General features: G+C 37.5%; 1 protein-coding gene across 4 annotated transcripts in view; it reads right to left on the minus strand.

The window, feature by feature from the left end:
- Positions 1 to 17386, minus strand: part of kirrel3a (kirre like nephrin family adhesion molecule 3a) — a 169658-nt gene that overhangs the window by 40797 nt on the left and 111475 nt on the right. For all 4 annotated transcript variants that reach the window (XM_065261232.2, XM_065261240.1, XM_065261215.2 and 1 more), the window contains exons 4-5: positions 7585 to 7742; positions 3272 to 3422 (exon numbers count right to left, since the gene is read on the minus strand). In XM_065261232.2, coding sequence (XP_065117304.1) covers positions 3272 to 3422; positions 7585 to 7742 — 309 coding nt within the window. The remainder of the gene's footprint in view (positions 1 to 3271; positions 3423 to 7584; positions 7743 to 17386) is intronic.

Genomic DNA, 17386 nt, shown 5'->3' on the forward strand with positions numbered 1-17386 from the left:
TAACTACGCATTAAGTCTGGTTTACACTCAACACATCAATACTTACACAAAAATAATACATGTTTTTGAAAAGTTAAAGTTGTCATTTAACATGAATAATTGGGGAATTTTAGCTTAAGCATGCTATTTAGGCTATATCCACACGAAGCCGGTGCATTCCCTATCCGATCATTTTTTTTCCTTGCTCTAAAAAAATAATCCGTAAACACGAAACCACTGAAACCGACTGAAAGCGGTGTAGTATATATGCCGGACCAGTATGTAGTGATGGCGAAGTGAAGCTTTCTTGAAGCAGTGAAGCTTTCAACCCAATTGTATCGGAAAAAGGTTCATTACTCGAAGCTTTTCAAATCAGAGGTCAATGAGGACCTCTGCTGGTGAAAGTGCTGTTTCACAACATGTTCCACAACCAAACAACGTATTAATTATAAATGCAAAAGATAATGGATTGACAAATTAAGGATAGATTCATAAATAAATGTAACAATATATTAAATACATGACCAAAGCATGTTCCATTTCATGCGAATGGTACTCCAAACAAAAAACAAATTAAGGATAGACCTTGACTCAAAAGTATAAAGTGTGAACCAATTAAAAAATATATCATGATATTAAGTAAAGCAGAAAAGGCTTTTTACTACTATATATATATATATATATATATATATATCTCATAAACTCACTATACAGTAATCGATTCCGTGTAATGTAATACTCCAATACAACCCATGAGGGCGCGCCGCGCATCGCACAATTCTAAACCTTTGAATCAGATAACGAAGCAGTCACGTGGGTGTGTGTGAAACGAAGCTTCGGACGTCATTGGTCACGTGATTTTGCCAGAACGAATCAAGCTTCGATACAAAGCTTCAATGAAAATCGGTTCGTTTTTTTGACACACGCTTCGGAGCTTCGGTGTCACTGGTAACATCACTACCAGTATGGGGCGCTGTAATTCTGCCACAGATATACACTATACACGGAGAAGAAGACTTTGAGCATGCGCATAGCCAACGTATGGTGTTGTCCATTATCGCTTGTTGGTCACCACAATTGCATAGACGCAATAGATTTTGCTGTAATTAAGCTAGTAGGCTTTAGTAGCTTCTGTAGCACGAACACAATCACGTAATCCGCCGTTATTGTTGTTGCTGTTACGTGGGACGCTTCCGACACGTGATGTGATGACGTTTTCGCTTCACAAAATATACGGATTTAGCCTAGAAATCTAGACGCACCCTAGCGGCCGCAAAATATATTTGCTGCCAGGGTTTAGTCTAGGCACTCACAATACACTTAACAGCTCCAAAAACCAAAATTTGGTCAGGCCAATCACATCGTGTGTAGCGTCTGTGGGGCGGGCTTAACATGATGACGACAGAGCTGCGACGGTTCCTACTTGAAAACTTCGTTCTTCGTTGCTCTGATTGGTCATAGCGCTATCCTATTGCGTGCAGAGGCATTTTGAGGGACAACCTTATATCCCGCCCCTTGCATTGAGCCGTTTGTGTGAAGAGTTGCCAGACCTTACATCTTGATGTAGGTCTGGCTAACCAGGCTAATACGGATTGGCTGTACAGACGAAACCGCAAGGGTGTCGGTTTCAGATTTATCCACTTTAGGACCAGGTTTCAAAAAATAGCGGTTTCACTCTCTGAAATCGCCGGATCCGTGTGGATGAAACGCCAATACGATAACAAATTTATGCGTATACAGTGATTCGCGTCTCCGTGTGGACAGCCCCTTAGTTCGCTTAAAGAATTGTGTCAGATACGGTTTATAAAAAATACATCTTACACACAAACTTCATATCTGCTCTACACAAACCACAATTCTTTACGGGACCTCACTCAACAGCTGCCCGTCATTAATATTGATGGCATGGGGTGTCAGGTAAGCACCCCTAGTGCCGATCTGAGGTCCCAGTAGGCCTGAAGGTTCTACCATCTCTCTGCTCTCATTCATCACTTATTTACCCAGCACATGTTTTTGTAGTGTGTGGCCTGCAGCGGGGTCTCCACTTCACTGAACTGCTTCCTTGGATTAGACCTTGCACATTTCTTTGCGAACACAGAGTTCACAAGCTCAGGTTAGATGTGTTCACGCCCGGTATAAATTATTCTGATGAAGACGGCTAAAGGGAAGTTCAAGCGGGCCACATGCAGCACCTTGAATCTTGATCTTAATGAATCCTGACAGGAGCAATTGGCTTATTCATGGAAATTTTATTGACTTACAAGCAGAAGAGCAGATATAATCTAAAACTGCGTACGAAGGGAACAAAAAAAGATGCTGATTTTACTTTTTCCAATTAATTAATTAGATGAAAAGCAGATTTCGTTTGCTCTCACAGCTGTGCGAACGTTCAAACTGACCAATCCGGGATGTTTGTGAAAGTCATGAGAGAAAGAGGCTTACAGTTAAACTCTTATATTGTTTTGGATGACAAAATGATTTAGAAAGAGTCCAGCAGATCAAACACAGACAATGTTTTTCCATTTTTATGCTTTAATTTCTGTGTTTGGAGTGCATTGTGTCGAGATAATCAGTAAATCAGAATCTATGGATGCAAAGAAAGAAGCTGTCAGAACTTGTAAATCTTTCACTATTATATTTTTTCTGCTTTATTAGTCAGACTAAATATCTTTCAACACGTGGGAGCGTTAAAAGAAAGTGTTTGTTCTGTATGCATATATTTCTAATCTTCGCACTAAATTAGTTAAGGTTTTTCTTTTCAGCGTTTCTTTTCAGATAAATTCTTGACAGGGAGGCTTACGACTGCTATAAATAAAATAAAATGCTGTTTACAATTTGAATAAACTATACATAGTGTTTACTCATAAAGGAGAAGTTGATCGTGCTGAATTCCACCAAGGTTTAATAGCTAACAATAAGCATTTATGTCCACAATAACCCATTTAATACCTAGAAGCGTCCTTGTACATAGTGTGCAGAGAAACTGTCGCTCATGAATTAAATAACTGCTTCTTCAAGACACCCAAAAAGCGAAAAACAAAAATTGTGTCAAGTCTTGCGTAGTGAAATACGACATGTGCTCAGACATCAGATTGCATGCATACACAACGGCTGTTTGGATAAAGAAAATAGGACAGCGCATAGCGGATTTCCACGTGTGAATAATTTATCTGCACCGACAGAACTGCTCAGAACAGAATGCAGGTCGCAGGATTTGGAAGTAAACGTGCGTTTGGCACTAATTATGTTTGAACAGAAGTGCACTGGAAGGTTTGCAGGCCCACACACTCACGCTGAATGTCGATAGTGACTGTGGCCTCCTTGCCGTTGGGCGCCGCTTTGTTGGAGGCGCGGCAGGTGATGTGTTGTCCGCTCTCTATGTTAGATGCAGAGATGTGAAGCTTGCTCACCGTGCTTTCTCTTCTCCCATCTCGCAACAGCGTCTACATTTAAAAACACAACAGCTATAAGCATTGAAGTGACCAACATTGAACAGGTGGGCAATAATATTAACAGTTTTGTTTTACATACAAAAATGAAAATCAGTCGTTTTTAGGGCTGTCAAATGATTAATTGCGATTAATTGTATGCAAAATAAAAGTTTTGGGCTACATAATTTATGCATGTGTACTGTGTAATTATTATGTATAAATATAAATACACACATACAAGCATAAATGTAAGAATTTTTTTATTTATATATGCATTTTTTATGTATATGTAATCTAAAAATCTAATACATACATATATACATATACATATACATATATATATAAACAAACAAATAAATAATTAAATAAATATATAAATGTTTCTTAACCCTAATGCTGCGTTTACACCAGCCGCGGTTGAGACGTCAGGCGCAGATGGCGCAATTCCGCCTCATTTGCGCGTCTAGTTTGCGCAAATGGCATGAATTGAGCGTCTGCTTTTTGTGCAATTTGCGGCTGACGCCCGAGTTGAAAAATGTGGACTTTGGCGGATTTTCGTGCCGCAGTAACCAATCAGGAGCCTGCTTGCTGCTGTGGTGGCAGCCCCGCCCGGAGTCACTCATTCAACATGAAGGAATGCTTGATATTGTCTGTAAGAAGTCACCCGGAGCTATACGACACAAGTTTTTATTTCTATAGAGACAGGAATAAAAAGGACCTCGCTTGGAAGAATGTCAGTGAGGACATTGGGCAACCTGGTAAGTTGTAAATACACATTTCACTTTTGAGTCACGTGACGTTTATCACCCTGCGCCGTTTATTTTCCCACTATAGTAAGGTGACCAATACAAACCGGTAACTCTCGATAAATACACAATCAACATCAGCCATCTTTCAACAACAAACAACCGCATACACTTGCCCCTCCAAGAAATGCTTGCTTTTCCGCGCGTCTACTTTGCTCTAGACGCGTGAATACATTCAAACTGTTCAAGGGCAAACTAGGCACGGTAGACGCGATTTTGCACCTTGAACGCGTTTGGTGTAAACGCAGCATAATAAAACCCTTGGGGTCAATCTAACCCCCAAGCCAGTTTTCTTAAGTTAAAAAACATGGTTCCCTTCATCTCAGTGGAATAAGATTTTGTGACTTTTCCAGATTATCTGTCAAGAATCATATAAAAAACTGGGCTTGATTCGGTCGTTCTAAAAAGTGTAAAAAAAATGTTACTTAAATAGGCCCTTGGGGGTAAAAATGACCCCAATTAAAAATGAATGAAAAATGGGGAAAAAAATTCATTTGTCAAAAAAATCCAATGCATTCAAAAAAAATCTGTAAATTTTAACCCAAAATTTTAGCACACACACACACTGAAAAAAATGACTCATTCAATTTACTCATTTTTTTTAAGGTAAGTGGTTGCACTCAATTTATTTATGCTACATTTAAACGAACGTTTTTTATTTTTTATTTTACTATTCTAATTTTTTTGTTTAAATGTAGCATAAATAAATGGATTGCAACCACTTACCTTAAAGAATTGAGTAAATTGAATGAATCATTTTTTTTCAGTGCACACACACACACACACACACACACACACACACACACACACACACACACATGCACAAACACAAACACAGATAAATTCATAAAATGTATCACTAAAGTAACACAAACACAGATAAATTCACAAAATGTATCACTAAAGTAACACAAACATAGATAAATTCACAAAATGTATCACTAAAGTAACACAAACATAGATAAATTCACAAAATTTATCACTAAAGTAGTGATGTTGAGCAGTTTGCCACATCCAGTAAAATTAATGGGTCTCTATGGGCATCCGCTGGTCGAAATGATTTATTTCCTAAACTGTAATTCTTTTATGTTTTTTTTTCTAAACACCAAATGGCCGAATTCAACACATAACATCTAGATCAATATCTAAAAACAAATTAAATCAAATTTAGATCATAATTTATGTGAATTTTTCATATTTTTTATTTTATTACCATTTTTATAACCATAGGCAAGCTAATAGTGTAGTTGAGGAATTGAGTGGTAAACAGGTATAAAAGTACTTCATATCTCCCAAAACACAGCATTAATGTATAGATGGGAAGTAAACAAAAAAATGATATATTATTTGTATCATTAAAAATTTATTTATTTTTGTAATCACTCTTTTAATTTCTGGGGTCATTTTTACCCCAGCGGAACTATAACGGAAAATAGGGGCTTATGAGGGTTAAATGTATACTTTAATGTTTATGTATTTATATATTCATAATAATTACACACATTACACACACATAAAACTTTTATTTTGTATGCGATTAATCACGATTAATCGTTTTGAGAGCCCTCGTTATTTTACATTTGTTACATAGCTCTTGTAATGTCTTCATAGTGTCATGTACCAAAAGAGATATAGACAATTTTTGGATGTTTTTTTTGGGGGGGGGGGTACGTGACATTACTACTGTCAAATCCGCATAAAGTTTCGCAAGCTTCTCACTCAAGGACACGCGAAAGGCGAACTGCAGACCCTGCAATCAGCTCCTCTCTGCTGGAGGTTGCTGAAGCAGTTTAATATGAACAAACCATTTATTCAACATCAATGATGCAAGGTATAGCTACTGCCTTCCTGAAAGATTTTTTTGATCTGAATAGCCCTGTACTGAGAGCATTACAAAGGGATATAAAATTCAATGTCGTGACAGAGTAGAGGTTGCACACTTCATATATCAGTCACAAAGCATCTTATTCATGGCGATATTACCTGCACTCTTGCTTTTGTAGAGCAACTCTGTTTATTCAGAAAAGAATATTAAAAAATTGGTACAGATATTTGAAGGATATTGACTTCATCTAAAACACCCGTCTGCCTCGCAGCTATAACAGATTCTCGAGCAGAATTAATCAAATAATGCAATAAAGAGCGCTCAGAGCGGAGCTCAAATCTTGGTGAGAAAACTTGAAAAATGAGAAAATGAAAAATTCAAATCCCTTGTGCTTTCACGATCTGACATTTTTCTAAAAGGCGATTGTTATGTGATGAATAAAGGTGCTTTAGTCATTAAACATTCAGTATTTTCAGTTATAAATCAAAGTTGCGGGCACAAAATCAAGTTTTCCAAACCGGCACAGAGTGTTTCGAGTATTTGCAATGCCCCGGATTGTATTTTAATCAAGCCATCTTTCTTCTAATATCTAGTGCGTACTAGCATGACTTTCAAAATGTGAACAGCTTTACTTTATCTGTCTCATGGAGATACTTGATCATTTCAGAAGCGTTTAAAAGAGTCTCCCAAGTGCAGAACAGATTTGAAAGCGCCGCTTCTGTTGAAGAAAACTAACCTGTCTGGCTTGCTTGTATCTAAATTAGGCCTGGTTAATTAATGAAGGGACTCTCTTCGGTGGGTGCTGAGGGGTTCGGCTTACTCGAAATGAGCAGATTACACTCTCCAATCATGATACGAGCGGTGCTTTAAACACATTTCCTTCCCTCTCTCGATTTCCTTCCCAAAGCTGACAAACTGAGCAAATTGCTGAGGAGTACATTTATAATGGAGCGCTGGAATGTCTTTCCATTATGACATATTTAAAGCACTGCATTTACCGCTCCACTTTGCCCCAAGAATTAAATGAAAAATTAGTCCTTGCTCGTCATTAATTTGACAGAGTCAAGCATTTCGAGGACAGGGGAATTTCACGAGAGACTCTTTTTTTCCCCGACACGTTAAAGGGGAATTTAAGTTAATATTGGAAATATCCACCGCAGCCGTAATAATATCAATCACTCCTTTTTGGACATCCAGGGTGAACAAAATAAAATGTTATGACAGCTTTCTTTTACGTTCAAAATGCTGCAAGGCACTATTTTTGGACACCACAGGTGCGTTGAAACGTTTAAATCGAATCAAAAATATCCAAGGCAGCATTTTTGCAGGTGTGTTTAAATATTACAATCAAAATGTTCAAGACAGCATTTTTAGGCATCCCAGAAGCATTCAAATTAAACCAAAAGTTTGAGATAGCATTTTTGGGCATCACGGATGCCTTTTTTGGTCATCATGTGGGTGTTTAATTCTATAACGCTTGTAAATAGATTGGGACTTGTTAAACTTGTGTCTGATGGTCAGCAATAACAGGGTAGTGCCGTACCTTGGAGTACGCCGCGCCGTTTAGCACCTCCCCGTTACGGATCCAGATGATGGAGGCGGCCGGTTTGGCATTGTCCGCGTGGCAGGTGAGGTTCAGCGAGTCTCCGGCACGCAGGCTCACCACAGGAGCTCCGATGATCACAGGGTCATCGGGAGGAACTGTAAAAGCAGACAGAAGTTTATTCTTGTATCGCAAACAATAGGAAACAGCAAAAGCAATGAAAAGATGAGTCAAAAAAACAGGTTCCTGAATAGCACTGATTGCAGTCCTCTCTTTTAAGAGCTCTGATCAGCCTGGTTCTCATTCAGACTCGGGTAAATTATTGATTGGGCACTCGGCTCATTAGGGAGCATATCTAGGGCAAGTCTAAATCAAAGGCAACAAGCAGCTGCTACATCCTGATCGCTCCAGAGAGACGGCGCTGGGAGAGAAAGGGGGGGCAGTAATATGTGAGATGAGGAGGGAATATTTGAAGATGCAAGACTATTGGGGGGCTTTTGTTGTTGAGGGAGGTCCCAGAGATGCTGACTTCATTAAGAGCAAAGCCTAGACCCTATTACTCATTTCGTACTGATTAGACTTCGGCAGGCATTTACGCTTGCTGAGATTTATGGCCAATCAGATTCCACAAACAAGTAATGCTACTGGGTGCATAAAGACACCATGGTAACGGTGAAGTTTAACAAGATACCACTGCGCATATAAAGAAAAACAGATGAGACCTCTCAATACCTATCTTAATATAGCTATCTCTTAAACAACAATGTGATTAATTAGATGGCAAATTAAGAATTTAAGTCTAATAAGGTTGAAAATAGGTTAAAGTGATAGTTTACAAAAAAAGGAGATTTCAAAAACTTTAAAAATTAGTCATTATTTACTTACCCTCATGTTGATCCAAACCTTTACACATTTCTTTGTTCTGGTAAACACATACGAAGATATTTATAATCAACCCAGACAGCAGACGACTCTGCCCTAGATCAGGGCCAAAGTCAGCAGATCCTGAGCAGATCCGGTGCGCATTCGGCCCAGAGTCGTCTGCTGACTGGGAAGCAGATGCACCATTGACTTCCATAGTAGGAAAAAAATCTTTAAAATATCTTATCATTTGGGTTCAGCAGAACAAAGAAATGTATATACTGTAGGTTTGTAACAACTTGAGAGTGAGAAAATAATAACAGAATTTTAATTTTGGGGTGAAAACATTCCAGGATTTTTCTCATTTTAATGGACTTTAATGGACACCAACACTTAACAGTTTTAATGCAGTTTAAAATTGCATTTTCAAAGGACTCTAAATGATTTCAAACGTGGCATAAGAGTCTTATCTAGCAAAACAATTGTCCTTTTTGACAAGTAAAATAAAAAATTTGCACTTTTAAACCACAACTTCTCGTCTTTCTCCGGTCATGTGACGTGCCTGCACTACATTACATAATTGCGTAATGACATCGAAAGGTCACATGTTACATATATGAAACGCACATTTGCGGACAATTTCAAACAATAAACTGACACAAAGACATGAATTAGTATCATTCGACATACAACAACGTTGACACAGTCCTCTTTCTCCACACTTGTAAACACTGGGGCGTAGTTTCACATACGTCCTATGTTACATCTTGACGTGATGACGTATTGTCTGAGGTCGCGCTGGCGCGTCACAGGACCGGAGATAGACAAGATGGCAATCGTGACAATCGTTTTGCTAGATAAGACCCTTATGCCTCGTTCGAGATCGTTTAGAGTCCTTTGAAACTGCAATTTTAAACTGCATTAAAACTGTTACGTATTGGGGTCCATTAAAGTCCACTAAAATGAGAATTTTTTCCTAAAAAAATATAATTTCATCTTGACTGAACGAAGAAAGACATCAACATTTTGGATGACATGTTGGTGAGTAAATTATCTGGATATTTTTAAAGAAAATGGACTAATCCTTTAAGCCATGTAGCATCTAATGTTCTCAAAGTCTGCTATTAAAATACAGATATTTCAATGTGAATTCAAATCTAATTCTTTCTAAACCAAATGATCTGAGCTACACTTTCCATGTCAATTTTATCGCTCAACAGTTCGTCAACATTATTAACACCTGAAATGAAGTAAATACTTCAATTAACTATAACTGACAACTGCATTAAATCTCCTGAGTTATGAAAGAGCAACCTCCAAGCAATAAAATATTCCTCTGGGTTGGTGTGTAGTACAGAGGGGAAATTCAGCGTACGTTCCCTCGCAGGAAGTCTCTGAACAGTTGAACAGTTATTTCAAGGACTTCACACTCAACGCTGGACAATCTCCCTTCAGATGTCTCTCTGTGGCACGATACCGTTGAGATTTTATCGCTGACAGTCTCTAACTAGAGACCTGGGTGATTTGTTATCTGGTATTTCCTGCTGGAACCAATTAAGTCTCTACTGAAAAATCATATAGGATTCTGACTGTGAACGAACAGGTTTCCCCTTAGCCACTGTGTACTGTATACAGGCCACATTCACATATGGTTTCAGCACAGTTTGGAGAGATAAATAAAGAGAGTGGATTAAAGCAAGATAGAAAAAATAATAATGAAAATTTGGTTAACACTTTACAGTAACACTTTACAATGTATTTGCTAACATGCACTAACAATTGTGCAATATAGTATTTTAGCATTTATTAATTAGTTACCGAGCACCAAGGTGCGTAAAAACGCTTTACCAGGGTTTTCGGCAGCACTTTGCTGTTCGGGCAGCCCGCCTAAGCTAGTAAACCCTACTGCCTTAACTAGGTATAATTTCGCTGCACAAAATGCAAAAGTGCATCACGGAGAATAGCGAGGATGCGCAAGCCACACCCCGCCCCTTTGATTGTCACGCCCCCAGGTCTCGCCCATCCGCCCAACCCTACTACCTTAACTAACACATTTTCTGCCAATCACAAGTTTTTACGGCAATCAATATTTCTGCTAGTATCCACTAGGTGGCACTCTTAACAAACATATAAGATACTGAAGCATCCACTGATCCAAAAATAGGGCTGTGTTGAAAAAATCGATTCACCGATTCTGAATCGATTTTCATGTTAATCTCTAAAGATCGATCCGTAACTCAAAGAATCGATTTAATAATTAATAACTTAAACTTGCCGCGTGATTGAATTTACGCATGCGCGCGAGGTGGAAGGACATTAAAAAAACGAACATAGCCGTCAGGAACGTTAAGCAAGCGGTTGTTTTGAAAACTCTAGAAACGCTCAAAGCTGCGATCTACATGTAAAATAATCCACTCATAACAAATGAACGAGTTATTTGTGTAATTTTTATAATAAGCGCCATGCAGTGAATCCACCGCGGGTCTCCAGTGAAACTCTCTCTCTCTCTCCCTCTCTCTCTGTGCTCATGCAGCCGGTCTCTGACGGGCAGAGGTTTCTTGAGGCGCGCGCAACGGGTCGCCAAATAAAGAGTTCTTCTTACACATAATAATGCTAATAGTTGTAAAGGTTTCTGAACTTTAAGCAAGCTAATTACAAAACTCGCGTTTATATCAGTGACACGTGCGCTGTAGTTTGACGCCTAATTTGCTTATAGTACAAACATCTTTGTTCAGAAAGACGAGAAAGAGACGAAAATGTTAACGTGTAATAGAAAGTAAAGAGCGTCAAAACAGACTTCATCACATCATAGCACCCGTCATAATATCTATAAAGAGGTCCGTCTCTCATATACAGGTATTTATCCTGTCTGTAGGTTTGTGCATAAATTTATACCTGTTCATTTTACATACTGCCTATTTTTAATGTAATGTATGCATAAATACAAAATACAATGCATACTATAGCTTCAATAGTCTTTAAAATTAATAACTCAATTAAAAACAAGATTCTGTCTATCAAGACTTAATCTGTTGTTATCATCTGGGCATTTTCACTTTAACATTATTAACTTTAAATTGTCCATATTTTAAAACTGTGGTGAGCAGTTAAAAGCTATAGTGAGTGGCAAATAACTCCACATTTTTATAATCCAAAAAACTGAAAAACATGTATACCATGAAATATACTGATAAAATGACTCATGGAATAGATTTTTGGTCATGCCATGCACCCCTATCTGGCACCATTTCGGGCTTTTTTCAAAAACACTTATCTAAATCTCGAAGATCGGATCAGATCGGATCGGATCGAACTGAATCGAATCGAACAATGATAATCGATCCAAGATCTTGAGAATCGGAATCGAATCGATTCTTGAAATTTGAATCGAAACCCAGCCCTATCCAAAAACAGTAAAAACTCTGTGCATGTTTTGATTATCACTCTGAATCTGATCTCTAACAAAATGTCTTTTACAAAAATGCAATTACTCAGCTTTTTGCTAGAAATGTGGTATTTTTGAAGAAACCTACCGATATTTGACAAAAAAAAAGAACAAATGAGGATTATTTTAATATATTGTATGTTTATATATTTAAAGAAGAACAATTTCTGGAAGGCATTAAACTTTTGTAAAAAACATAAAAATTGCTGGCGCTGGCTGGACACTTTTTTAAAAAAAACTCTGGCGGGGAAAGTGTTAAAAGTGACATATAATGAAAATCTGACTTTTTCCATGTTTAAGTGCTATAATTGAGTCTCCATTTTCTAGAAAATGTGAAAAACAACAACCCAGTAACTTAGTTTTGGTAAACCATTTTCTGCAAGCATGTGAAAAAAGGTAATTGAAATTTGGCTCCCCATGTGATGTCAGAAGGGGATAATACCGCCCTTTAATCTGCACTATTCAACCACAGCATTGCCTTTTAGTGCAGAGATCAGCTCATTTGCATTTTAAAGAACACACCCAAAACGACAAAATTTCGCTCACACCAACAAAGTGACAATTTTAACATGCTATAATAAATTATCTATATGGTATTTTGAGCTTAAACTTCAAATACGTACTCTGGGGACACCAACGTTTTATTTAGCATCTTAAAAAAGTCTTGAGAAAAGTCCACTTTAATGCTAGTTAATAGGATTGTTTACAAAAACATGACAATTCTGTCATCATTTACTCACCCTCATGTTAATAAAAACCTGTATTAATTTCTTTGTTCTGCTTAACATAAAGGAAGATATTTGTAATCAAGCAGGAAACAGAAGCACCATTGACTTCTATGGTAGGAAAAATATTATATAGAAGTCAATGGTGGATAAAAACGGTTTGGTTACAAATATTGCTCAAAATATCTTAATTGAGTTTATCAGAAAAAAATTAATGAATACAACAACATAAGGATTTGTAAATAATGACATAATTTTCATTTTTGTGTAAACTATCCCCTTAATCTAAATACAATTGTTCATGATAGTTCATTGCTTATTAACTCAGTGATAACAGTTACAACTTTTAATTTTCATTGGTAGTTAATGTTAAATAATATTGTAAAGTGCTACTGTGAATGAAAAAACTCCTAAAATGTGATTCATCACATGAGCAACACTAATATTTAAAATAAATAAAAATTGTATGTAAAAGCAATATTTTTACATTTTCTTAAGAAAAATGTCAGTGGTGCTGATGTGAAAAAGTTGCTTATACAATTCCTGGTTATTCTGGGTGACTCTTTGTTGCTATGTAGTTTGGTAATATGTTCCTACTGTTTCCTTGAGGCTAGAAGTCAATACATCCCACCACAAAGTATGATACAGTATTCTTGTTCATAGACATGGCTTGAGTGCCTAAGCAATAAGCAATGTAAGTCTGATCCACAATGTAAGAATTATACGGCCGATCACTTATAAAAGCCATAGCGCACATCTCCCCCACAAAATTTTAGGTGTTATTCACGCCTGGATTATTCAAATTCCCAGGCCTCAGTACGAACAATAGTGATAGCGATGTGTGCCTTTATCAACACCTCTAAAAAAGCAGTCAGAGAACTGAAGTAAAACCTTTTTGCTGGATTTGAATTAGTGTCAGATAATTCAAAGTGCATCCACTCAGAATCTGCTCTCATTTCCAGAAGCAATTATGTGTCATATTCCTTTTGCCATCTGGACATCAAAGCCATCCTTACCGTCTTGTTTTAACATCTGAGTGCTTTGTGTATTTGGAGCAAACTCATTCGTTTTTCGAGTGATACAAACAGCTTACAATTGCATGCTGGGATTGTTTTCCAGGGCTGATGGAAGTGTATGCAAATGAACGGAACATTTAAATCAATCAATCTGTCTGCACCGGTTTGAGTTATTGATTAGGTTAAATAAAAAAAATAAAAAAATAGAGTTTCTTAAGCAGGTACTGCAGCCAAAACCTTCACATCCTAGAATTTCAAAAAGCTAAGTGGCAAAATATTACAGTGTGAATTCACACATTGCCATTTTCAAGCAGCTTTGGATGGCATCCTGTGACTTTCCATGTGGCGCGAATCCCAGATGGTTCATGCTCTGCGTTCCCGCGCCAAGGACAGACATAACCATGTTAAACCTTTTCATGACCGGCATGTTTGCAAATATGCCCTCGTGCAACAGTTCCAAGCTGCTGCTTTTAAAGGTAACTTCAAGAAAAAATAAAAGCATAAAAATATCTGAGATTTCTTTAATATGTCAACTGATAATAAACGCAATAAGTGTGAGACCTTCACAAAAGTCTTCTCAAAATTGTATTCATGGAGATAAAACAAAACTATCTCAAATGTTTAAAACTGATCTCCAGATGTTTGTTTGAAAAACATCACAAACACAAGTGAGAACGTCGCTACAGCTCCTGAGCTATAAAAGTGCAACCTCTCAGCAAAAACATTTACTTCTGAGTGGTTTTCAAGTGTCTTTGACGTCAAACCTGCCAACAAACATCTTGACCACGTCTTTCCCTCACACAAAGCCATCATATCATTTCAATAAACTCACAATATAGTCCACTAGACTACTTTAAGGATTAGTCATTTTCTTACAAAAAAAAAATCCAGATAATTTACTCACCACCATGTCATCCAAAATGTTGATGTCTTTCTTTGTTCAGTCGAGAAGAAATTATGTTTTTTGAGGAAAAAATTCCAGGATTTTTCTCATTTTAATGGACTTTAATGGACCCCAATACGTAACAGTTTTAATGCAGTTAAAAATTGCAGTTTCAAGGTACTCTAAACGATCTCAAACGAGACATAAGCATCTTATCTAGCGAAACGATTGTCATTTTTGACAAGTAAAATAAAACACGTGACCTTTCTATGTCACTACGCAATTACGTGAGGTCGCTCTGGCGCATCACAGGACCGGAGAAAGACGAAAATTGTGGTTTAAAAGTGCATTTTTTTTCTTGTCAACAATGACAATCGTTTCGCTAGATAAGATGCTTATGCCTCGTTTGGAATCGTTTAGAGTCCTTTGAAACTCTGTTGAAAAAAACTGTTAAGTGTTGAGTTGAGTGTTAAGTGTTGGGGTCCATTAAAGTCCATTAAAATGAGAAAAATCTGACAAAGTGAACAAAGAAAGACATCAACATTTTGGATGACATGGTGGTGAGTAAATTACCTGGATTTTTTTTTTAAATGGACTAATCCTTTAATAGTGGCTAGTCATTTTTGGAGCCTGACCACCTTCCCCGTTCTGAAAAATATGCTCTTTTACAGGTTTGGACGTTATTTGGTGAGTATATGATGACAATTTTCATTTTTAGTTGAACTTTCAGCCCTATATCACAGCCAATCATCTTTGTCTCGAGCTCCTCAACGCGATGGATTAATCATTCCGGCGTAATTGCTGTGCGGGGTGAAAGAAACTCTCTTACGGAGCCTAACCAACAGCCAGCACTGAATTACTTCTGTGTCTGGCCTCTTGATACAGCGGACCCCTGAGACACCTTGAGTCATTCAACATGCGGAGGGAGAAAAATGGAGCAATTTCATTTTGGAAACAAGAGAGAAAGGGCATTGTGGGAAATGTGACCTATTTTGTAATGTACCTGGTTTTGGTCTTACATCTGGAGATGTCTCTCCCTCTCTTTGTCCTCCTCTCGCAGGAATTGGCGGCACGGTGGATTAATCACTTTCATACTGGGTTCAGTTGTTGTACCACACAGCAGCCTACCACCTAGCCTTTAGCAATTATCCTTTTTATGTATATTAACTAAAAATAACCCCACACAGGTTCTTGATAAGAACATTTAAACATATGTGATCTTCCACTAAGAAGCAAACTTGTATTTGGATGGAAACGGCATCGTTTGTATGGGATAATGATGCTGCACTGTTTCACCTTTTGAAAGTTCCTGCTAAATGCTAGTTTGTTAATGAAGTGAGAATTTAAGTCGTACAATTGTAGTCTCAGGAAATCCAATTAAAATCAAATAAGCAAGGCTGTTAACATTTTAACATTTTACTCGCACAGGTCAGTTGTTGGGTTTTACTGAACTTCTTTTTAACATAATAAATGAAAGCTGGCGACTGAGTAATGTAAAGACATTTTCGTGTCTGGGTAAAAAACTAACATTAAAATATAAGTTCGACTACAATAATTGGGCAAACTTATCGAACTATAGCGATACTGCATTAAAAAAAAAAACACATTGGCAGAGCACCTTTGTTGGCTGTGTTTTCGTGAACGTGTCAATGCAAGAGCATCCGACTAATATTGTTGAGCATGGACATCCTGATGTGCACACATTTATTCCCCTACAGCTATTTATTAATTCAGTCCACATTTTCAAAAGTCAACAAATAAAAAAAAAACAGGAGAAAAACAGATTGTGACAAAAAGGTCAACTATTCATGATTGTATTAAAGCATTTGCAATTTTTCCAAAACAATGGGAATTTTCTTTTATGTTTTGCACAACTGACTTGATGATGTGAAGGTTGAACAAAGTGTTTAAAAAATTAATTTCAGATCTGAGAAATGTTCCAAAGCGACTGGGAAAACTGTAATAATGAATTTTTCTGTAATATTAAGGTGACAGCTTTCACCAACACATCAGACAATTCACTTTCAACACAAGGAAACTTAAATTTGCTCCTAATAACACTGGCCTAGTCATTTCACAGCATTATGCGTTAATTAGAATAATGACAGGCTGCCAACTATATGAGCTAAAGCTGGAGGAACAGGGGAAATGAATATTAAAAGTCCCATTACAGTTTACGATCCATGCATTTTTTTCTTTGGTTATGACATGAATAGCGAGCATAAATAGACGCCAGGCTGATGAGCTTTAACCACAGGATGCCATTATTGACACAAGCACTGAATTCAAAATGGAAGATTTATTCATCTCCTTCTGCTTGATTTCTTTGAAAGTTTCTTCTAGAGATAGATAGACAGATAGATAGATAGATAGATAGATAGATAGATAGATAGATAGATAGATAGATAGATAGATAGATAGATAGACAGACAGATAGACAGACAGATAGACAGACAAACAGACAGACAGACAGACAGAGGTGCAGGCAGGCAAGCAGGCAGGCAAGCAGGCAGACAGACAGATACTGTAGATGGATGGATGGATGGGCAGAGAGCCAGGCAGGCAGGCAGGCAGATAGACAGACAGACAGATATATAGATACTGTAGAAACATAGATACTGTAGATAGATGTAGATGGATGGACTGGCAGACAGACAGACAGACAGACAGACAGGAAGACAAACACAGACAAACACAGACAGACAGACAAATAGATAGATACTGTAGATAGATGGATGGATGGATGGATGGATGGATGGACGGGCAGACAGACAGGCAGGCAGATAGAAAGACAGAAAGATAGATAGATAGATAGATAGATAGATAGATAGATGGATAGATAGATGGATGGATGGATAGATGGATAGATGGA

The sequence above is a fragment of the Paramisgurnus dabryanus genome, chromosome 10 (genome assembly GCF_030506205.2).
Source record: "Paramisgurnus dabryanus chromosome 10, PD_genome_1.1, whole genome shotgun sequence".
Classification (NCBI taxonomy): domain Eukaryota; kingdom Metazoa; phylum Chordata; class Actinopteri; order Cypriniformes; family Cobitidae; genus Paramisgurnus; species Paramisgurnus dabryanus.